This window comes from Dromaius novaehollandiae, chromosome 2, assembly GCF_036370855.1.
Source record: "Dromaius novaehollandiae isolate bDroNov1 chromosome 2, bDroNov1.hap1, whole genome shotgun sequence".
Lineage (NCBI taxonomy): Eukaryota > Metazoa > Chordata > Aves > Casuariiformes > Dromaiidae > Dromaius > Dromaius novaehollandiae.
In genome coordinates this window covers 146,617,078-146,639,595 of record NC_088099.1, presented here as the reverse complement: position 1 = coordinate 146,639,595, position 22,518 = coordinate 146,617,078, and the positions used below count along the sequence as shown (strand labels likewise).

Sequence of the window (22,518 nt, the reverse complement as noted above, 5' to 3'; positions counted from 1 at the left end):
GCGGCCATTGCGCGCCTGCCCGGGTGCAGCCGGCGTGGGAGCGGCCGCTGCCCGCCCCGGAGGGGAGCGAGGGGCTGCCTGCGCCTTCCTCGCCAGCTCCGCAGGCAGCCGGCTGCAGGTGGGGCTCCGTCGCCCGGGTCTCCCCGGGAGCGCCTCGGGCAGGGAAAGTTTCTGGCTTCTTTCTTTCCTGCCCCGTCCCTCTTTCTCTCTCCTCCCCCTCTCTGCTCCCACCGGCCTGGTGGCACCATGACGGCGTCTCCCGACTACCTGGTGATCCTCTTCGTGACCACGGCGGGCACCAACGGAGTGAGGCTGGGCTCGGATGAGCGGGAGCTGCTCCAGCTCCTGTGGAAAGTGGTCGACCTGAGGCGTAAGGAGGTATTTCCCCGAGGAGGAGGGAGTGCCCTGACCTGCTGCTCTCCTGGGCAGACAGGATGGCCCAGGGCTGAGGCTGGTGCAGGGCCCGGCACAGAGCTGGGCTGGCTGGGCACCTGTGGCTGGGTGCTCACTTGCCCCTCCTCTGCTTTCTCTGGAGCTGGGGCACCTGCACGATGTGCTGGTCCGGCCTGACCACCCTGAGCTGACCGCGGAGTGCCAGGAGGTCATCAAGGTGGACATGGAGAGCCTGGCGCTGGCTCCACCGCTGGAGCAGGCGCTGAGACAGGTGACACAGTACCAGCTGCTGGATCCTGGTCCCCTGGGAGCCCATGTGTAGCCAGGTGACTTGGCCCCAGGGCAGCCTTGGGGGGGCTTCCCACTTGCCCCTGGCCCATCATTCTTGGGGAGTGGGGTTGAACCCTGAGAAAGGCAGATCTGGGCCGGTATCCCCCCCATCCCGCTCTCCTGCTGTGCTGGAGCCCCCAGTCAGAGCCAAGGGTGAGCCTCGCCTAGTGTCTGGGTAGGTGTTGAGTGCCCTGGGCGTTCCTCACGAAGACAGGGTGCTGGCAGGCCCTGTTAATAAGGCTTGTAGCAGCTCATCAGTTTTGGCAAGGAGGGAGGAGTACTGAAGCCCCTAAGTAAGCAGGCAGGAGAGAGTGGTGCTTACTGAAGGTAGGGCTGGAAGCCTTTCTCCTTCCCAACACACCTGGGTGCTCTGAAAAGCTCCTGTGCACAGGCTCCCCCAGCTCTGCACCTGGCTCTGGGTCTCCTTGCAGAGCTCTGCAAAGGCCCCTGTAAGAGGAGAAGTTTTGTGAGGTGGGCTGTCTACATGGGCACATCCCTACAGAAGGGGAGAAGGGGAATTTCCTTCTGGAGATAGGTCATCATGCAAGTTATCGTGTCCTTAGCTACTTAAAAAAAAAAACATTAAAAGTGAAGTTCTAGGCTTGTGAGGGAGGAATTACAGCTGCATAACCAGGAATAAGAGACTACTTGGTGATGACACTGACTAGTGCAGCAAATCTGATTTCCATTCCGTGTATGTCTCTTCTTCCTGCTTTCAGTTTAATCAGTCTGTGAGCAATGAACTGAATATTGGTGTAGGTACTTCCTTCTGTTTCTGTACTGATGGGCAGCTGCACATTAGGCAAGTTCTGCATCCTGAAGCTTCCAAAAAGGTATGTAACTGTAACTTCAAATTTGATTATGCTTAGAGTGCTTTATTTGTTTTCTTGCAAAATTGATCAACTTATCTTTAAAATGTGTAATGTGAGGGCAGTTTTGCACCTTTGTAATCCAGATACTGCTCATCAGTCAATAACTTGCCAGACTTAAGCCTGACCATGTGAAAGGCATAGATAATGCCCTGTGCTTATGTAGCCTTGAGGTGCCTTTTTAAGTTAATTCAAGAAAGTCTGTCTTATTTAAGTGTTTCAGAAAGACTACTCTGGCAATGCATTGCTCCTATATACTGCTGTAATAGCTACAATGGGCTAACAAATGGAGCTTTGAAAAGGTTGCAAAATAGTTATCCACCTTAACCATAAGCTACCTTTTGGAACTTTACATTCACCTTTAGGTTCAGCAGCTTTCAATCTCTGTGAATTCAGTTGGTGCTCTGAGGGCGGTGCTTGTATTTGTAAGGAGCTGAACAGTGGTATGAGGCAGGCTGTGACTGATGACTAGTCCCATAGTCTAGAGTTTTCTGTAACTTTAGAGTTGCCAAATCACTAGCAGTGTTGTGAGCTCCTGCCTGCTTTTCATTAGTGATAGGGTTGCAGCAATGTGCTGAGCCTCTTATCAAAAAAAAACTGCCCCAACATTAATAAAACCCTGGTCTGTGATTTGCTATGAACCTGCGCTGGTTTGTAGTAATCTGTTGGGGTTGCCTCAACTGATCTGTCATCCTGCTGCTTTATCTTTGAAGGGGAAATGCTGCAAGTCTGTGCTGTTATTCATCTGATATCAGATGAGTTGCTTTTAATAGTTGTGGTGCTGTTTTTGTACCTTTGAAGCATTAGTAGAGAAACCATGAGCATGACTTGCATGTATACAAGACAAGAAGTTCCTTCACTGCAACTTTCTCTTAGAGAATATATTGTGGTGGGAGAAGATGAGGAAACAGGTTGCCACCCATTATACATGAAAAGAGTTTTGTTTAACTGCATGGAGAAGTTCACTGCATAAAACACAACGTAAATTAAAGAAAGGACAACTCCTGCAGTTATTCTTATTTAAATTTGTTTGGCCTGAAGGATAGGGAACCATTTTTCTGCATGTATCACCACAGTGTCACTGATAGGAATCAAATCTTCATCAAAACCTTCTGTTGCTGTTTCAGGACAAAGCATTCATTTGAAATCTGCTCTGTGCTGCATATAGATTAAGTACACTGGATGCTTATGAGACCTGTAATAGCTGTTTGGTGAATCCCCAAATACTGAGGTTCAAGGGGGAAAAATAACTAAAATTCAGATATGCAGAAATATAGGCTCTTGTAAATGCCTCTTTTTTCTCTACTTTTTTTGAGATGCCCAGTCTGAGACTGTCTCATAGCTCACAGTATTCAAAGAATGAATCAGCATAAACTGTTTCAACTGAGTTTCAGTAAGAACAGAACTTGATCTCTCATGGGAGAAGAAAAATAGCCATGCTAAAACTAGAGCAGGAAGTCTTGGCAAGTACACCTGCATTTTCCTAAGTTTGCCTTTAACGGGTATAATTTGCCTAATGCACCTGTCCAAATGCTAAGATAAGCTCTAATATTTTCAAAATAGAACTTGTTTTAGAACCTAGACTCCTTTCTCCTAAATGTGCATCCATATGTCCTGTTATTCTATTACAATGTCAAGGTGTTAACTAGTCATTAAATCACAGAAATGGAGCTCTTTGGGTCTAGAGAGGAGCTGGAGGTGGGCATCAGCCAAATTGAATACTAAGTTGTAGATGGGGACATCTGGGATGAAGAAATAATTGAAGGAGAGGGGGTTTGCTTTAACTTAAGAGTCCCCTCATGTCTTCTCTTCCTCCCCCTCCTCCCAATTCCCCCAAATTAGAGCATGTGGTGGGGCAAGAAGGGTTTTGCTGGCACTTGTTTGCAATGGGCTGTGTAACTTACTCTTGGCTTCATAGATTGTGATTAATGCAGTTATCAGGCATAGACAGACAATCTTTATAGTGTATCAAATCCACATGTGCTCAGCGGTGTGTGGGGGTTTTTTATTATATATAGAGAATAAATATTTGAAGTGTGATTGTGCTCTGGAAATTCAGCCTTGTCTATAAACCAAAATGTCTCTTGCTAGTCTTGCAAAATTTGCTTGGCTCAGTATACTGAACTGAGTGCCCTCTGGCTCTTTTCAGTTAAAATTGGAATCAAGAATTGATGATAAATGTTGCAATAATACTCATTTGCTCTCCTATGTATATATTGGATCTGAGGCACCAGTAATAATAGCAAGTGTTTCTCTGGCAGCAGAAAAGCACATTTCTCTTTTTAAACCATCTAGAGAGGAAGCTGTAAGCAAAAAAAAAAAAAAGTAGATAAGCATACTTAAATGGTTAAGAGAAGCCATATGAGCTTCTCTGTAGTACAGGCTGTTTGTTTTTTTTACCTACTTGAAAGAAACTGTTGGAAAGTTTGGTATCTAAAGAGAAAGTAGCGGAAATTCACCATAGCTGACAGTAGTTACCTTGTTCTTTTACAGAATATCTTATTGCCTGAGTGCTTCTACTCCTTTTTTGACTTGCGAAAAGAGTTCAAGAAGTGCTGCCCTGGCTCACCTGACATTAGCAAACTTGACATTGTGGCCATGACAGCATGTATCCTTTTAACACTGATGTCTACTATTGTTATAGCTCTGAATTCTAGGACAGAGGTGTGAGCTTGCAACACATGTTTAGAGATAGTATAACTTTATTGAGTAACTTGAACTGTACTGAGCATTCTTGCAAAGATAAAGGTTAAAAAGGCCATATGAAGGTACATGATGCCATAGAAAAAAAAAATCCTGCATTTCTTCTTAAATCTGTATACTTTCTTCACTGTCTTTATTTGAATAAACATGTGCTACTTTAACTTCAGTTTAAAGTGACAACTATAATTAATGTGCATCCTAATATTAAAGTTGTGGGATTGCTTATTGCATGAGTAGATTGAGATTTTTGGATGAGTAGGAATATGGAGAGAGCTTTCCATCTTAAATTGGGGGGGTGTACTTGAAGTGAAATAGTAGTGAAACTTTGATTCAGGAGTGCACCTTAGACAGGGATGGTGTCATAACATGTATTATCCAACCTCAGTATGATGCAGGCTGTACATGTTGGATGTTACAACATCATAGCTCTGTTTTGCTTGCATAATACATACAGCTCCTGGAGCTGAGTGGTGCTGTAAATGACTCCGGCCTCTACTGATACTCTCCGTGCTTCCCTGGCAGCCTCTCTCCTTGCTGCAGGCTTCAGTCCCTGACTCAAACTTGCTCTCACAAAAATGGAAAACACTTGACTTCCCTATTGACCCATTGAAACAGTGACCACAAAAACCATCTAGGAAGCAGAATAAAGGGATTTGAGAAGAATTTTAGTTGTCATTAATTATTTCTCTACATTTGGCTAGCTTATGGTGTCTATAGAGTGATTGCCATGGAGAGGTTGCATTTTTCTGACTCAGAAAAGTCTGTGACACCTGATATAGTTCAGTCTTAGCCCCCAAGACTTGCCTTGGCTGTATTGCTGAGGCTTTGTACCTGTTGTGGCAGCAGAGCATAAAATATCTATGTGAGTAATCTCTTTAATAAAATTTTATTATGGTGCAAGAGAAATAAGGCTGTCTACTCTGCTTTGCCATCTGCAAATTAAGAGGCATCCTTTCTGCTCTGAAGGGAAGTAGTATTCCTAGAAATCCAGTCCTATGTTTACTGTTCAGGAAAGCTAAATAAATGTTCATGTTTCATAGTCTACAACTGGATGATGGAGACCTCTTAAATGACAATTGAGAAGCTTAATACATTTTTTTAGGGATTCTCTGACAGAAAACATGAGCTGGAGATGTTATTTAAAGGCAATGGGCTACTTCATCTGTTTCGGAGAGATGCCTTTGCTTTCTCCCTCTGTGAATGGCTGATGTACCTCTTGCCACTGTGGAAACACTTGTGGTTGGAAGCACCTGGAGTGTCACTGGTCAGCTAAGGCATGGTTGGGGATTGTGTGCTGCCTGCCTGCTGGGAGATGGGGAGCACAGCAGCCTTGTGCTCCCTGACTGTCAGGAAGCCCCTAGAGGGTCAGTGCCTTCTGAAAGTGGTGTCTTTTGGTTGTAGGTTTTTTGGACCATGCTCAGTAAAGGAGGCAGTGGTCCAGGAAACTGAATAACATTTTTCTGGTGAAGGCAAATGATAGAATGATAGTGCTGGATGGAGGAGGCTGGCTTTTTGTTTGTTTGGGCAATGGCTGACCTTATGTTAAGCTTTTATCTAGCTGAATTATTACCTAGATCTGATCTGAGTTGGATCTGGTGATGTAGTTCTTGCAGCTTCACTTCTTGTCTAAGGCTTCTTTTCTAATGCATCTATTTTTGCAGTTGGCAGTTGCAAATAGTATTTTCTCCAGGTTCCCAAAGACTAGGACAGTCTAGCCAAATGGTCTCAACTTGAGTCTGAATTAAGGAATGATACCCTTCTCTTCAGGTATAAAAATCTAAATAACTTTATTCTGTTCTTAATCTTTGATCTGTCCTGTTTTGTAACTCCTGATGCTTTTATTTGTAAACTTGTTCTGTTTATGTAACATGGATGAAATATTGACTGTTTGTGCCCCATATTGTTTGAGAGTGTCTGGGGGGGGAATGACACATGGGAGAAGCATGCAGTGACTGAAAAGGTAAAATCTTGTTTTCCTGCTCCTGCCAAATGTGATAACTTTTTTCCCCTCATCTTGCTCAAATGTACCAACTTAATCTCAGTGTCAGAAGTTGTGTAAGTTGTAACTGCATTTGGAGAGTCTGGACATGCATGTAATGCTTGTGATAAGTTCTGTTGAAGCTGATTAAGTCTACGGATTAGCTTAAGCAATTTTGTGCAAAGACTTGTTTGTTTTAAGTGGAACAACTAGTTTCTTTCTAAGACAGTTATGTAGTAAAGGGAAGCAAACTCTAAATGAAAAGGAACATGGATTTGGTAGGTGTATGCTAAGGGAAAAACACAAGCTGGAAACAAATGGAGTAGGGTGAAATGAAGCTGCAGATTAGTGCACAGAATCTGACCGTGCTCTCGTTCCTGCAAAAATTACAGATCTTCTATCCTATAGCTAAAGGCAATGGGATTCTTCCGAAATTCCTTTGTACTGGGCAAACAGTCCTAGGCCAAATCAGTTAGCATTTGGTGGGGAAAAGTAGACTGGTTTAGGGGTAGCATACTGACTAGAGCTGCAGTCACAAAATGGTGGCAGCAGCAGGAGTTGAATGATTTGAGTACATTCCTGCTTGTCCTTCTGTCTGTGTCCCCATGTGTGAGATGCCACACAAGCTTCCTCTGAATGATTGCTCCTATGAAGGAGCTGTTATGGGAAAGCTGGCTATAACTTCCAAAGGCTTTTATTTTCATTGGTGGCATTTGATTAAACAACAAAATACAGGCTGATGTAGAACATACTCTATTGCCCCTGATTGTCAGGGGCAACAATTTCCTACAACAGTCATTTGAGATGTGTATTCCAGTGTGTAAAACACTGAATAGTTGATGCCTGGTAGTATATTCCATGTGAAGAAGGCAAGCTCTCATCTGAGGAAAAACCAGAAATATTAAACTGAATAATTAGCTGGCTTACTCTTCCCTTCAGAAAGTACTTTTGGGACTTGCTTTTCTAGCAAACTACCTGAAATTGTCTACAGTAACATTCCAAATCCAAGAGCTCAGGTGAAAGCTTTGTTTTACCCCCTGCTGACACCCCAAGAAATCATAAATCCCGTAAGTTGCCAATTTCTTTTAATGCAAGGTAAGGAAACACTAAATGCCATCAAACTGAGGGATGAAGAAAAACCTGAAACTAGTTGTAACTGTTATCTCTGAGTGCTGCTGCTTCCCAGCTGTTTCCAATGGTTTTTAGTATAGAAGGTCTTGTGGCAGACTTTCTTCAGTCAGCATAGTGAAAGGGAAGAGACAGCAAGACAATGGCAAGAAGTCCTTTGTAACAAAATTTGGGATAGGTGATCATGTTCCTGTAAAGAAAGGACCTTGAGTCTGTTGAAATCTCTTTAAGCATGTGTAAGTATACAAAAGAAGCAGGGCTGTTCTTTTTGCACCCTCTATACCTCCCATACTTGCTGCACTTAATTTGCAAAGCTTGCTGAGCCTGTTTTCACTGCTGTGAATGCCTTCAGGGTGGAGTGAACAAAGCTTGCATGACTATCCTGTAACTCAGTCTGCAGAAGACTCATCCTTCTTTGCCTCAAGATTGGGCATGCAGAAGCCATTGCATAGCAATAGCTCTTGCTTCCTCCAGTGTCTGGTGTGCTTTGCTCCCTTTTGAACTTGGCTTGTGAGGGTAGCTCCTCACTAGGAGTACCTGCTGGGTGCCTTTGGTAGAAATGCAGCAATCTGCTGAGTGCTTCATAAGATCTGGCTGGTGCAATACTGGAACTTGTTTTTTAACCTGGGTGTCTTTTAACCTGGATGTGGAGCACAGTTATAACCAATAGTGCTTAACTCTATCAAAAACCTGTTAATGGCCACTAACGGAACATCTTACATACTTCTGTTCACACTTCCTGTGGTAGTACCCAGGAACCAGGTGATACCAGATTCCCTTTATATGAAATAGTATTTAAAAAGATGTAATCTTCTACCTGATAAGACCTGAAGAAGAAGGCTTGGAGGATATTGGCATTGGGTGAAGCTGCAGAGAAGAACCTGAGGAAATGTGTTAGAAATTTCCCCTGTACATGTAGATGAACCTGATGGACAATGACTTTTTTCCTGCCTGCTTTACTAACTTGCAGCATGCTGCAGAGGGAGGTGGTACTGCTGCTGAGCAGCAAGACTGAGGAGCTCCTTGTTCCCTGTCCTGTCTCATTTGGGTACATCTTTTGCCCTTTGCTTCACTTAAAATATATAAAGCAGTGTTTGTTATTTTGTATAGTAGCTTTAGCAGCCATGTCCAACTTCCAACACTTCTTTAAATGTGAACTTAGATTTATCCACTGCAATCCACTTTCATTCCAATTTGTCTAGGAGAAGCTAGCTTTAAAAAAAAATAAGTATAATATGTGCATGTGTGCACATGCGCACACATGTGATCTATCCCTTTGTAGAACAAGCAGTGTTTTATTAAAGTTCTATTAACAGTTTTTTGCTTAAGTAACTGAAATTTCCAGTGCCTCAGATTATAGGAGTCCATCTGTATGTAGACAGCCATATGCTCGTTAGTGTGATTTTTCACTTAGTTGATGGTATTAACATGCTCCTTTGTAGGTGCAGAAAGCACTCAGTTTTCTTATCTAATCCCACCAGAAAAGCCCTTCCAGCTAATCAGAGGCAAAGGTGTGAGCAGTTTCTTCTTTTTACCTCCTCCTACTGTTGACTAATTTCTCCCTCCCCTCCTACTGTGTTTATATTAATTTAGAGATCTTTGGCCCAACTGACTCCCAATGTCTGACTCCCTGGTCATCAGCTGCTGTCAGCACTAGGGCATTTTTTTAGGGACTACTGTCTCCTGTTGATCAGTATTTTCAATGAAAATGTTTTCTGAAGAAAATGTGTGGGGGGGGGGGGGGGCGGGGGGTGTTGGGGGGGTCCTTTTTGTGCAATAGCCTCACTTAAAAATCCCTGCCCTTTGCACTGCTGCATTCCCCTCTTCTCTGGCTGTTTGCTTATAGTGATTTTTTTTTTTTGTGCTGCAAATAGGAAGTATTAAACTGTCTTTCTAGCTGCAACAGCTTGGCTGGTGTGCATGTGCATGTGTTCCCTGCCCTAACAGCTTTTGAACCTACTGCCCAATTTCTGTCAATCTGTACAGAGGAAAGGGAAAGACAATGAAATTGCCAAAAGTTTCATAAAAATGGTCAGCTAGGCAAGGCCAGGGTTCCCATATCTGCCTTTTCAGTAGGGAGCACTAGTTTAGTGTGTGTGTGTGTGTGGTTTTTTTTTTTAAACCACAATAAGTCACTTCAACCGTAAATGTTCTTGTGAGATTAAGCATCATCCTCCCACCTTCTGTTCTCCAGTGCATGCTTTAAAAACAAAGCCTCCAAATCAAATGAGTGTCAAACTTGGGAGGGGGGGGTGACATGTATCTTTCCTTCCTATGGAAGAAGAATTCATGAATTTGGTTGAACTTTTTTCCAATTGGTTTTAGAGTGTAAATGTTACCTTGTTCTGAGGCAATAAATCTGTTTGTAGGTGACAAGCCAGTCCTACAAACAGTAGGAAGATCTTGTTTCACAACAAAATTAATTCCCCCCACTCTGTATCAAGTAATGGTATGATAAGCTCATGTTTTTTGTGCCTCTGTCTGTTTAGCAGAACTTGTTCTTCCGTTCCCTGTCCTTCATCCAGGCACCTGCCAATTCAAAACCTGCTCAGCTCTATCTAGAGGAAGCTATTCCTTTAAGAGGAGCCTTACCATCTTGGACTGAAAAGCAGCTTTTTGAGGACCACAGTTCACTCTTAGATCTGTTCAAGTGTTTCTAATGTAGTTTTGTGGAAATCAAAGTGTGGGCAAACTGGTGCCTTTGACTTGTTTGAATATCTTGAATTACTGTACTGCCAGGCCAGGATAGGTCTCACTGTGTAAGGAATTCTTGTGTTTTTCCTCTGAGTCTTGACATAAACTGAGGCAAGTCTTTCAAAGCAAGTTCAACTTCCAAACTACTTTCTATTTCACTTGTTCTGTACTTGTCCTCCTCCCTGTGCCCCTCAAGGAGGGGATGGGGGGAGGCCTTTTTAGAAACTGCTTATATAACTGACAGAGCAAAGCTGCAAGTAATCTCAGTTCTGTAATGCCAAGCTACAGAGCAGGGTTGGATACAACAGGAAGAGGGAGAGGCACCATAGTAAACTCAATTTAAAAATCTGAAAAAAGATGGGGTGTGCTGCTTAAATCAGACTTCTTCCACTTATATTCATGGCTTTTTATCTGGTCACTCTACAACCTGTCTTTTTAAGAGGTGGAGCATTTCCTGCTCTGTCTTATCCTTGCTGTTCTCTTTCAGAACACTCCAGGGGGAAGAATATATGGGCTGTGGGGTTTGGCTTCGTCTCTTGTTTAAGCCACAACAGGGCTTTCTTGCCTGATTGTCACAACACTTCTGGGTAACAGAGGTTACACTGAGTTTTATGCTAATAGGCTAGATCTAGAGAAGGTGTCACTCATGAATTTTTGTCAAAGCAGTAAAATAAGATTTGTTCCACTTTGGGATTTACTTGTTTAGAAAATATTTGCTACATCCTCTTATTTTTGGAGTTTGTAGCTATTGCTTCTCCTTCTCCAAATCTTCCCCTAGAGATTAAGGAAGACATTAATTACAAAGGACAGGACTCCAATCCTGTCCATGCAAGAGTGCATCTGTCTTACAGCTGTACATAATGCATGACTGTATTTAAATTTAAATACCCTTATTATGGGGTCTCTCATGTCCCCAGCTGCTTTCTGGAGTGATCCCATGCTCCTGCAGGTGGCAGTAGTTAGAGGCAGTCAGCCACCAACCTGCATCAGCTATTGTACCCCAGCAGGAAAATGGATTAAATGTTCCCCTGAGAAGCTGACTTACCATCAAGGATAACATGAAAGCTTCTTGCTCCAGCAAGAGGCCCATTAGAAATCTATTCAGTGATGATTGACTTAACTCCAGCATAAAGATTTAAATCTTGACAAGAACAGCCCAGCGCTTCCATATGGAGCCTCTCAAGTTGAAGACATGGGGAATATTATTTTAACACTAATATCTGAACCATACAGTAAGTGATCATGATGAACTAGTCTTCTGTATTTGCTTTTGTTTTTTCTGCCTGTCTTGTGTGCTGAGGAAAAAGAGAATAACTTGTGCTGTATCTCATAGATCACAGGTTTTCAGATCCAGAAAGAGTGAATTACAAATTTGAAAGTGGGCCTTGGTAAGTATCTCCCTGCCTCCTCCTTAAGACACTACTTAGGTAAGGTGTACTCTTCTGTACTTGTAACTTGCAAACTTTTTTTTATCTTCCCACTGTTGTGGGAATGAATTAAGTACTTTAATCAGGAAAGGGAATAGAAAGTTGCATTGGTTGTAAGACTGTTTTCTTGCTAGGTTTAGATGTTTGTTAGCTGTTGGTAGTTCTGGGCTGGCTAATAAGTGCTTACAGTGAGTGCTAAGCATGCTGTGCTGTTAAAGAACTGAAGTGTTTTGCAGAAGTAACCCTACTGGTATTAGCTTTGAAACAGATTGCAGGAAAAGTGTAGTATAAGGTGTATTCAGGAACTGCTATCTTGTATAGAGAAGACACTTCCATAAAGATACTGTGCCAAACAATAGTGTCCTACCAGTAAATTGCATAAACTATGATGATTGTGCTCTTCCCAAACATGTTATAAGCATAAAGCTTTATATACTCCTGATGGCTGTTTTTAAAATGTAATCATGCTCTTCTGTCTTCAAACAGATTTTTCTCAGTGGTGTTGCTGGGTACTTCCTCTGCAGTACCACAAGTGACTGGTGTTAAATTGATCTTTAGATTCCTGTTTTGCATGAATACTTACTACCCTCTTCCAGATTAATGAGCCATGGTAATGGTAGATGATACTGGCACTTCTGAAAAGTGGCAAGAAAAGAATGTAACAGTATTGGCAGAAGATATCCAAATGTGCAGGAGGCTATGAGGCTATGAGGCTATGTTTTAGTATTGTTCTAAGCTTTTTTCCTTTTACTAATGAAATCCTGGGGTGAGGTAGAAGATTCCCATCTTATTTGTGACAGTGAAAAGTGAAAGCTGATGTTTTGTTTGAACCGTTTCTAGAAAGGCATGTCATCAAAAAAGGTAACATGTCTTATCCCTCCCCCCATCCTCAGGTCTATATTTTAAGACAAAGTATAGCATAAGGGAGTCCTCTTTCACTGCTGCTGAACAACACTTCAGCTGCTTAATCAAACCCAAAGTCTCTTCAGTGCAATGCCCTGTCCTTATAATAGCCAGAGCAGCAGCCTTGGTAGCCTTGAGTGTTTTGTTCTGCACTGTTTTTTATCACGTGAAAGAGAACAAAAGAGACTATGGTAATGACCAATTGAAACTGGCTTTCTGCGGCTGAGCTATTCCCCTGCTAAGCAGCCACTGTAACCTGTAGCTATAATAATCTCTAGTAGCACAGAGATGGCTTAAATAAGAAACTTTAAGGCCCAGCTCTTTAGGTAGGAGTCTTCTCTATGCCAGGTACTTGTGCCTGACAGGTGGTCTTATTTCTACTGGCTTTTTTTTATTAACTTCAGTTATGACCACATCTAACTGCTCTGCTTCAAATTCCATTTGTCTAAAAGTATAAGAGCAGGTGTGTAGTTTTAATCCACTCTGCCTGTTTAGACAATGGAGAAGCACAAAACATTGGTATGTGTCAGGAATGGAGAGTAATTTGGAAATATGATCAAGAAGATGAGAGCTTGAGGAGCAAATGTGATGAAGCAGGAAAGAGTAGTTGGGAAGGAGGTGGCTTAGCAGGGTAGATGCTTGCTGAAGGGTGCAGGCAGAATGAATAGGAGAGACTTGCAGTGGTTTAGGCTCATGACAACTCTTAGCCTTTGCTGCTGTGGCAGAACCTTCCAGCCTTGCCCAGCAGCCGTGGAGCATGGACATGAGCTGGTGACTGGAATGTGGATAACAAGCAGTGCTGTGTGTGTGGCAGACACAGACTATTTTCTCTGCATTATTTCCTTTTTCTTTCTCTGCCTGCAGCAGTAAGATGGAACTTGTGGACGATAATGCTGTAATCCGAGCAAGAGGATTACCATGGCAGTCATCTGACCAGGACATAGCAAGATTTTTCAAAGGCCTAAATATTGCCAAGTTAGTAGCTAAAGATTTATCCATGCCTTTGTAGTGTCTTGTCTACTTCAATCAGAGTCTTATCCTTGTTTGGCTTAAATCTTCCAGGGGCGGTGCTGCACTCTGTCTCAATGCCCAGGGTAGGAGGAATGGGGAGGCTCTTGTGAGGTTTGTAAGTGAAGAGCATAGAGATCTAGCGCTACAAAGACACAAGCATCACATGGGGAATCGATACATTGAGGTGTGTGATACTGGCTTTGAAATCCTTTTCTTGACAGGAGTGCAAATAGCATGTCAATCACATGTTCTTTTCTTTTGCCTTAGGTATATAAGGCAACAGGTGAAGACTTCCTTAAAATTGCAGGAGGTAATTTCTAGGGGATGGGAAGGGAGGGTTTGTTCCATCAGCACCTGTAACTAACTCGTGGTTGTAAAGTGCTCTTGTTGGATGTGGTCTTTCATTTCCTCTCTGTGAACAAGTAGGTGGTTGGTGTGTTGATTAATATGTACTCTGCTAGCAGTGCAAGCTGTTTCATGATTTATGTACCTCTCTTCCACACCTCTGCTGTTTTCATGCAGTCTATCAAATAAGGATTTGATTAGACAAGGTGATTCTGCATATGAATTTAATTTGCTAGGTCATCTTCCTAACTGACAGGACTTAAATGTTATTGATTGCTGAGAAACAAAACCAGAGTAGTCTTTCAAAACAATATGACTGCTGTTGCTGTGGAGATTTGCATGTAAAAGCAAACAGATTTTACAGTGTAAATAACAAGGGATTTATGGAACTGATTTTCCTCAAGTAAAACCTTTGTTTGCATCTCAAACTAATGGGGGGAAGATGTCAAATGCTTAGGAATGATAGGATTGGAAATAGTTATACCATTGAAAGTAAAGACATCACATGTTAACCTAGGAAAAATAGTGCATGTCTGGCACAACCAAACTTCTTTCATGGCCAGTTCTGCAAAGCTGGGATGTCTGTAAGTGAAATGGACCGTATTAAGGTACAGACTTGGTTACCAACTGGCTTTGGATATAAGGTAGTATAAACATAAAAGTATGAGCAGCAGTGGTCTCCTAGAGATACTGAAAGCAGAACTGGCAAACCATGAAGGATGACAGCTTTATCAGAATAGGATGAAATTCCTGAGCCACCTTTAACTCACCCTTCCTATGTTCTTTCTGAGCCCAATGGTCTGGGTACTTGATTCCTAAACAATGGCTTCAGAGTATGCTGGAGGCATTCTTAAGTTGGAAAGCAGAGATGCCTGGCAGCACAGGTACTGCTCATGCAAGAGTCATAGACTGCTTTCCTTGGGCTCTGAATATTGTAAGTACTTCCTACTTTCCCTTTGGATAAGGATGACTCTCTTTCAAAAGATAAAGGAGCAGTATTGCTAGACTGTCATGGGAAATGTCGTATAATGTAATATTTCTATTTTATCAGACTGGGACATTTTTCCCTGACTCTGGAAGCAAATGTTGCTCTCCTTGTTCAGAATCTGTCTGGGAGGAGAAGGAGATAGCTATGCCAGACTTGCTCACAATCTTATGTGGCTGCCTGAACTTCAGTATTTCTGTGCTTCTTATGTTAAAGGCACTTCCAATGAGGTTGCACAGTTCTTATCAAAAGAAAACCAAGTGATTGTCAGGATGCGAGGTCTTCCCTTCAATGTAACAACAGAAGAAGTGCTTACGTTCTTCGGCCAGCACTGCCCTGTCACAGGAGGAAAGGAGGGAGTCCTGTTTGTCACGTACCCTGACAGCAGGCCGACAGGGGATGCCTTTGTGTTGTTTGCTTGTGAGGAATATGCACAAAATGCACTGAAAAAACATAAGGACTTGCTGGGGAAAAGGTACATTGAACTCTTCAGGAGCACTGCAGCAGAAGTTCAGCAGGTGGGTGCATAGTTTACAAATACTTGTAATCCAAACTCTTAAATTGGAATACAATAGCTCAAGCAGATGCTGCTTGGCTGTGATGAAGTGTTCCCCCCCACCTTCTCTAACTCTTGGTTGTTGCTGGAAAGAGTAGTCCAATTTCCATAAGGTTTTGCTCACTCTAAATGAAGGATCTTGCTGTGTATGACTTTTCTTCTCCACATGTTAAACTCTTGGTTTTAGTCCTGCAAGCAGCAGTTATAATAAACCTCAAATAGCTCTAGTGCTGTATACTAGAGATGCTGGGTTTATCCAAGTCCACTGATGGCTTAGGACTCTTCAGGAGGAGTGCTAGTGACTAATCTTGATATACAAGATTTATTTTTAGTCACTGGGATAGAGGATAGAGACTGACCTAGGTAGCTTCTTCAGAGTGAGGTGTCTGAAGATTCTCATGAATTGCCTGTAAGCACAGGTCTTGGCTGACTTGTACCAGCACTGTTTGCCTAGCTGTAGGTGGCAGGGCTTTGAAACTGCTTCCTCTTGCACTAATGAGGCTCCAAATAGAGAGACTTAAGTGCCTCACTCAGTGTTCTGCAGATGACACTAATGGTGAGAAAGTATAGCTGCAACTCTCACTTCTGTACTGTGTTTTACTCAAGAGCTCTGCATTTTGTGTTGTAAGGCATCACTTACATGTAGGAGAAAACCTCTGAAATGTGTAAACATAAAGAGATCCTAATCTTACTCAGAGGCAGTTAAAGGTAGTTAAATATTCAAAATGATTGAATCGTCAACCAACTCTTGACTAGGCAAGTTTTTACTGTTAAAATTAGTAATAAGAAATCTCAAAGCATGACTTGGGTTTTATTTCTTTCAAATGCTGTGACCCAGCAAATGGTGTTACTTGATGGACTGTGGTATCTCAAGTCAATGCTGGAAGTGAAATTTGCTTGTAGTTCCCAGTATTCTATATTAAAGCTTAGGAGAAAGGATGCTTTGGGTAAGTGTTTTATAGCTGTTGCCTATTTAACAGGCAAAAAGGGGAAAATCTCTCATGACCTTGTAGCTGGTAGAACACTGTTTTTTCCAATAAACATGCTGTATACATACAAGTTTCATGTTCTAAGAGGTCTCCTAAGACTTTCCTAATGGTCCAAGTACATGCTCCCAATGAAAATGATGTTTCAAGCAAAAGTGATCAAAGGATTTATAAAACCATCTGAATGCTAAGTCCTGCTGCCTTGGTGCAAGTTGAGGAACTAGCTTCTGTTTCTTTAAAATACTGCCCAGCCTAAAAAAACATGGGATTGCATTTTTAGCTGTTCTGAACTGAAGAATGTTTAAGGGAGGGATTTCTGTTCCTCTGTTTTGTGCAGGTGCTGAACAGGTACTCTTCCACACCTCTCATTCCTCTTCCAACACCACCCATCCTTCCAGTATTACCTCAGCAGTTCGTGCCTCCCACTAGTGTCAGAGACTGCATACGTTTGCGTGGTCTTCCCTATGCTGCCACTATCGAGGACATCCTGGAGTTCTTGGGGGAATTTTCTACAGATATCCGGACCCATGGAGTTCACATGGTACTAAATCACCAGGTTAGTAGGTGCCACAAAAATCCTAGTTCTGGCTGCTCTGTGCCAACTGTCTGTGTACATGAACACAATCCATCAGATGATGTCTTCACTGGTAGAAGAGCACCTTTGGGATTGACTCTAGTGATATTAATTGGCCTTCTACTCTGAGAGTAGTAGTGATATGGATTAGCTTATCTGAACCCTGCTATAACAACTGCCACGCTTGCTCTGCAGTGTTTTCTGTTAGAGACCCACATGTCTGAAGCTAAGCTGCAAACCTCAGGGTGTGCGTGCACCCAGGTGGACATGTGCCTGCCTGCATGCACTCCCAGAGCAGCAGCTGTGATCAGCACTGCAAGAGGTCTGAACTAAAGGGCCTGCTCAACAGCATGCAAAATTCCTCATACACAGGCATATCTTCCAAAGCGTGGCCATTGGTAGCTCACAAAGGAGCATGTCTGCTTGCGCCTGCCTTGCTGAACAATGTGCTTCAGGTGGTTCTTTTGAGGACACCCATGACTGCAGCCTCCTAGAGACCAAAGGATTTCCTATGGTGCACATGAGCAGATGAAGTGCTGTGTCTCCTGAACTGCATGGTTGCTTTCTTTTAACATTTAAATGCTCACAGCTAAGCACCAAAATTAACAGCTCGTTGACCTGTATAGATAGTCACATCTGTCATTGTTTCCTAGAAACTGTCTAAAACTAAGCCACATGTTGTGACCTCCTCCTCTATGTGCATAGTCTTGTGACTTTAGGGGGAGGTGAAGACAAGGTGGAAAAGGCAGCTCCTCTAACTCTATGGAGGTGCCCTGAGTGCTTGTACTGAAGATTACTGTGGGTTGAAAATGGCTCTTCTAAAATTGTTTTGGGTGACACTGGGCTTAAGTTTAAGCTGCAGAATGCTTCCTTGTCCTGGAGTAAGGCTTCTGTTTGGGGAGTTGGGGGGAGAAGGGACTGTAGTTATACTGTATTTTAAGATTCCTGGATCTGTGAGGGCTTGACTTAGCCATAGATAAGGCTGAAGAAATTTGTAAGGAATATACACAGCTAGGAAGAGACCAATGAAAAGATGCAGATTTTAAACACAAACAAAGGCTTACACTAGTATCAGCCCTTGCCAGCAGCAATGAAAGAACCTGGAGGAAGAAGTTGGGGTGTATGTGTATATAGTCCTTTGGGTGAGGTCAGTAGATAGCCATGAGCAGTCAGATTTTTTTTTTTTTTTGGAACTTCTTTCATTCAACTTCTTGCTTTTTATCTTCCTGTACTTTCTACCTACCTACTCCCATCACCTCTGGCTTCAATTCCTCTAGTCCTGAACAAGTGTGTAAAGGATGGCAATATAGTTGTTCTTCCCTCAAACTAGCAGAACTGGCTCAGAACTTAATTTAGAGCTGACTTCAGATCTCTACATACGTTTTTGGTTACTTCAAGCCAACAGCTGTGTGGGGCTAAAATGATTCTTCCCATTGCATACTGCACTCACTTATAGCTCTCTGTAGGGTGTGTTTTCCCACAAACATATACCAAGCCCACCTGCTTTATCAGCCTTAGGCTAGTGCTGTTCTAAAATATTCTAGCACATACCAGGCTTAACAAAAAGAATCACTTAACACTGGCACTTGAGGCTGCATTTAACTTTTGAATTTTAAAAATCATAGGTAATTAAGTGTGGATCAGTTATGGCAATTGTGCATTCTTAATAAACTTATAGGTTGAGACTAAGTCTTACCAAAGTGCCCTAGGGAGTGCTGCCTTTTCCATATGTTTGTTTTGTTTTTAACCATGGAAGTAACATGACTCAGGTTACAATATAGCTTAACTTTTTTCTTTTTAGTTTACTGTTTCAAAGAAGTTAACACAAGTCATAATGTCCATATGATGTAGTGGACAGACTAGGATTCCCTGGCAATAGTGGGAAATTTTGAGAAGTGTTTAACCAAGAGACATAATAGGCAGTCTGTGGGAATGACTGACTGAGCTTGACTTTGGAGACTGAAAAAATAAGTAAAGTATGGCTATAATGACTGCTGCTTATGACACAAAGTATTGTTATGCTGGTACTTCACAGGAGCTCCAGAAACATCTGTCTGCTTTGTCTGTAGGGACGTCCATCAGGAGATGCTTTTATTCAGATGAAATCTGCAGAGCGAGCTTTTTTGGCTGCACAGAAGTGTCATAAGAAGACTATGAAGGACAGATATGTTGAAGTTTTTCAATGTTCTGCTGAGGAGATGAACTTTGTGTTAATGGGGGGCACTTTAAATCGAAATGGCTTGTCCCCACCACCATGTAAGTTACCATGTAAGTTTTGCATGGGTCTTGCCAATACTCTACGCTCTGTGTGTGGGTAGGTGTTGGAGCTGCTTTCTTGACTCTGATTCTGGTTCTTGGAAAGGAGTGTCAAATGGGGGTGGTAGATTAAGGCCTTCTCATTGTAAATCATCAGTGGCTTCCAATCATGATTTTTCCCTTTGGTTGTGGATTGCTATGACTGAAGAACTGCTTTCAAATTACTCTTGCTTTCCCACTGGCAAGCTTTTTATCCCCTTCCCAAAACTCAGTTCGGCTAGGGTGAGCCATGGCTCTGAAAAGTAACTTGACTGCCGAAGGCTTAAATAACACTTTCCCATTTAAACTGTTTTGTATTTACATTTTTATCATGGTGAACATGTCAAAAGCCCATCCCCTTCCAAAACTTAGTTTATGAAACCATTGGTAATGCTCTCCTCTGGGACTTGACTACAAGTATCCTACTTATTGAACTGCTAACTGAACTCCTCCATAGCTTTTTGTTTGTACAGAATTAAGGTTGCCTGTGTGAAAGCAAAATGCACATAACTCTGGCCTGGGAGAATTGCAGAAATTGTGTTTTATAAAAAAAAAAAACTTTTGCTCCTTGGAGCTTCTAGAATGAACAGGGACTTCTAGAAAAACGCTTGGCGGGGGGAGGCTTTAAGAACTTAAGGGCAACTTATACATGCCCACAGTATAGATCTCAGCCTATGGGAAAAATAATACTTTGCTTCCAAGGTCACAGATGGCAGGGTAGTCAAGGTAGGGGAGTGCTCTCTTTCTGTGTGTAGGGTTTTTTCCTTTAAGAAATGGAATGTTCTCTAAATCCTAGTCAGATTGGCAAATCTGACGGCAAACTACTTGAGTGGCTCCTCTTGAGCTGTGAGAGCAGGCCTTCAGCTAATCCTTTGGACATAAGTTCTGCCATTGACTAGCACTTTTTGCAATGCAAGTGTTTATCCAGGTGGGATGTGCAGTGATGGTCCTGTGCACGATAGCTCTTCTAGAGAAGAATAGGAAGCTTCTCCTGAGTTCCTGCAGCAGGTTCATGAGTGAAGTCAGACTTTGAGAACCCCTTAGGTTACTTGTATTTATAGCTAGAAATAGGAACAGTGCAATGTATTCTTCAGATAACACTTTTCTGCTGTGTCACTGCCCCTTCCCACAAGCCAGTGAGCCACTGACTGTAGCTCTAAGTAGCTATTTTTTGCTTTTCAGGGGTACCTAAAGCTTTTGTACCTTCACTATTATAGTATTGGGGAGGGAAAGGAGGAGGGTCTCATGAGTTCATATAAGGCCTCGTTTCCTACTGAAACACCTTGAATTGCAAACTCTTTAAAACTGAGCATTAACGTGAGAAGCAGCAAAGCCACAGCTTTTCCCACCCTTCTGATGGTTAACCAAAGATAGAGCTGTCTGGGGGATGGAACATCAGAACAAAAAGGTATCTTCTGCACTGGGGAATGTTAAATTTTTGGGGCACTGAAGTTTTACTCCTCTCAAAGTAGAGAAGAGTCTCAGTTGTCTTGAATGGAGCCTTCATTAAAATCTGAGCCTAGACAAAAAGGTCTCTTTCCAAAGTTCCCAGAGTTTCCCAATATTCCCAGAGTGCAAAGAGGCTTTTCATGTTTTACTAACCTGTGCTTTGTGACTGAGTTTTGGCCTTATAGTCAAGCCACATCAGTGGCCTGGAGACTTATTTTCTGGGATGAGCAAGAGAATGAGTCACTTAGTAAGTGAAGGGCCTTCACTTACTGCAGGGTCATTCTGCTAATGAACACCCTATATATGCTGGAATTTGAAAGGTCTTAATCTATTTTCCATTTGTTCCTTCTAGGCCTTTCACCCCCTTCCTACTCCTTTCCCACTCCTGCTGCAGTTGTGCCGACAGAAGCTGCCCTGTATCAACCGTCTGTGCTCCTGAACCCAAGAACACTCCAGCCCTCCACAGCGTACTACCCTGCTGGGGCACAGCTCTTCATGAACTACACTGCCTACTACCCCAGGTAAAGCAGAGAAGAAACCAAGCAGGAACAAAGTCTTTTACAGCAAATGCACAAAGCTCACAAAAGAACGTTATCTGTCATCCTAAAGGCTTGGGCTACCATGAGCAGCTTGTTCAGTATCCTCTTCAGGGAAACAATTTCAGGGTATCTAGGGGGTTCCCAAGTTTTAGAGTATTTCAGGCAGCAATTACTTGGTTTTGTTTTGTTTAAGTTAAAGTAGGAATTATTTTCCCCCTCTAACATCTCTTGGATGTGTGTTACTGTGCCCCTGGTAGGAACTAGCGTATGCAGTACTCCTTTCTGCATATGTAAAGAAGCCGCTCACCCCTTTTTTCAGAAAGGGTAGATTGAGGTCTCCTGTAATGACTTCTGCTGAAATTTTGCCTTTTTCTGTAATAAAGTAACTTTTGACCTTTATGGTGAAAATTCTGTTGTTCCCTTATGCTTCAAAGCGGTATTATCATAAACATGTCCAAAGTTATTCCCAACCTCAGCCTCCTTTTCATGAAGGGCTTTTGGCTCTTCTGGATGTATTAGCTGTCTCCTGCAGGATGAAAACTCTTGAAACCATTTCCTCTCTGCAGTTCTGAGGCCTTGGAAAGAGGTAGGCCCCTTGCCAGCCATAAACCACTCCTGTCAGGGAACCTGCTAAAGAATGCCAGAAGTTTTTCAGCAGGTTCTCATGGTAGCTTTTATGCTAAGAAGGGTCCAAATAGCTACTTGTCATGGAGCTGTTGAGTACCTGTAACCTGTACCAAGGCTTTCTTGCTTCTTTAATTAAAGAGTATATTTGTGAGCTGCTTATTTTTATTTTTACTGGAATGTAACAGTTTTCTTTGCTTCTGAGAATTTTTAGAATGCCTCCATGTCTGTCATAAGGTTATAATAACATGTTACCAGACTTGACCTCTTTAATGTAAGATCAAGGAAAATAAAGTCCCCAACTTGCACTAGCAGTATAAAGCAGGTTTCTCAATAGTTTTGTGTCATCAGAACACAGTAACCTCAATTCTAATCCAGAACAAGGAGTAGTTTGTAGTGAGTTTGAGATATTGCCCTGCTTAAGTAATAGACTAGTCCTTGCAGTACCCTCTACAAGGATCAGGTGCTACCGAAACTTTTCACTGAATGGGACTCCACAGGAGTCCTGTTGCTGGCTGCTTGGGCTGGGGATTGATCAGTCTAATCAACATATAAGTCCAAAGTCAAAACACCCTTTTATTTTCACCTCTTACAAATGGTTTCCCAAGAATAGTATACAAATGTATGTAGTTTCTGTGGTAATTAGAAATACTTTTTTCTTTTACAAGTATGGTAGAATTTCCAGAGTAAACTTGACTTCTTTCCCTTTTATGTTATCTGTTCAGTATT

At 42.4% G+C, this 22,518-nt stretch overlaps 1 protein-coding gene across 2 annotated transcripts in view; it reads left to right on the top strand.

Moving 5' to 3' along the window:
* The window catches only part of ESRP1 (epithelial splicing regulatory protein 1), a 33,762-nt gene continuing 11,244 nt past the window's right edge, over positions 1-22,518 (top strand). Inside the window, exons 1-13 of one of the 2 annotated variants that reach the window (XM_064507732.1) lie at positions 1-378; positions 536-664; positions 1,443-1,556; positions 4,086-4,200; positions 11,229-11,327; positions 11,429-11,483; positions 13,290-13,400; positions 13,488-13,620; positions 13,704-13,746; positions 14,983-15,284; positions 16,646-16,864; positions 18,952-19,138; positions 20,979-21,147. In XM_064507732.1, the coding sequence (XP_064363802.1) occupies positions 247-378; positions 536-664; positions 1,443-1,556; positions 4,086-4,200; positions 11,229-11,327; positions 11,429-11,483; positions 13,290-13,400; positions 13,488-13,620; positions 13,704-13,746; positions 14,983-15,284; positions 16,646-16,864; positions 18,952-19,138; positions 20,979-21,147 (1,808 nt within the window). In that variant the 5' untranslated portion in view covers positions 1-246. Of the gene's footprint in view, positions 379-535; positions 665-1,442; positions 1,557-4,085; positions 4,201-11,228; positions 11,328-11,428; positions 11,484-13,289; positions 13,401-13,487; positions 13,621-13,703; positions 13,747-14,982; positions 15,285-16,645; positions 16,865-18,951; positions 19,151-20,978; positions 21,148-22,518 lie in introns of both variants that reach the window. The other variant, XM_026099823.2, reaches the window with a different exon arrangement.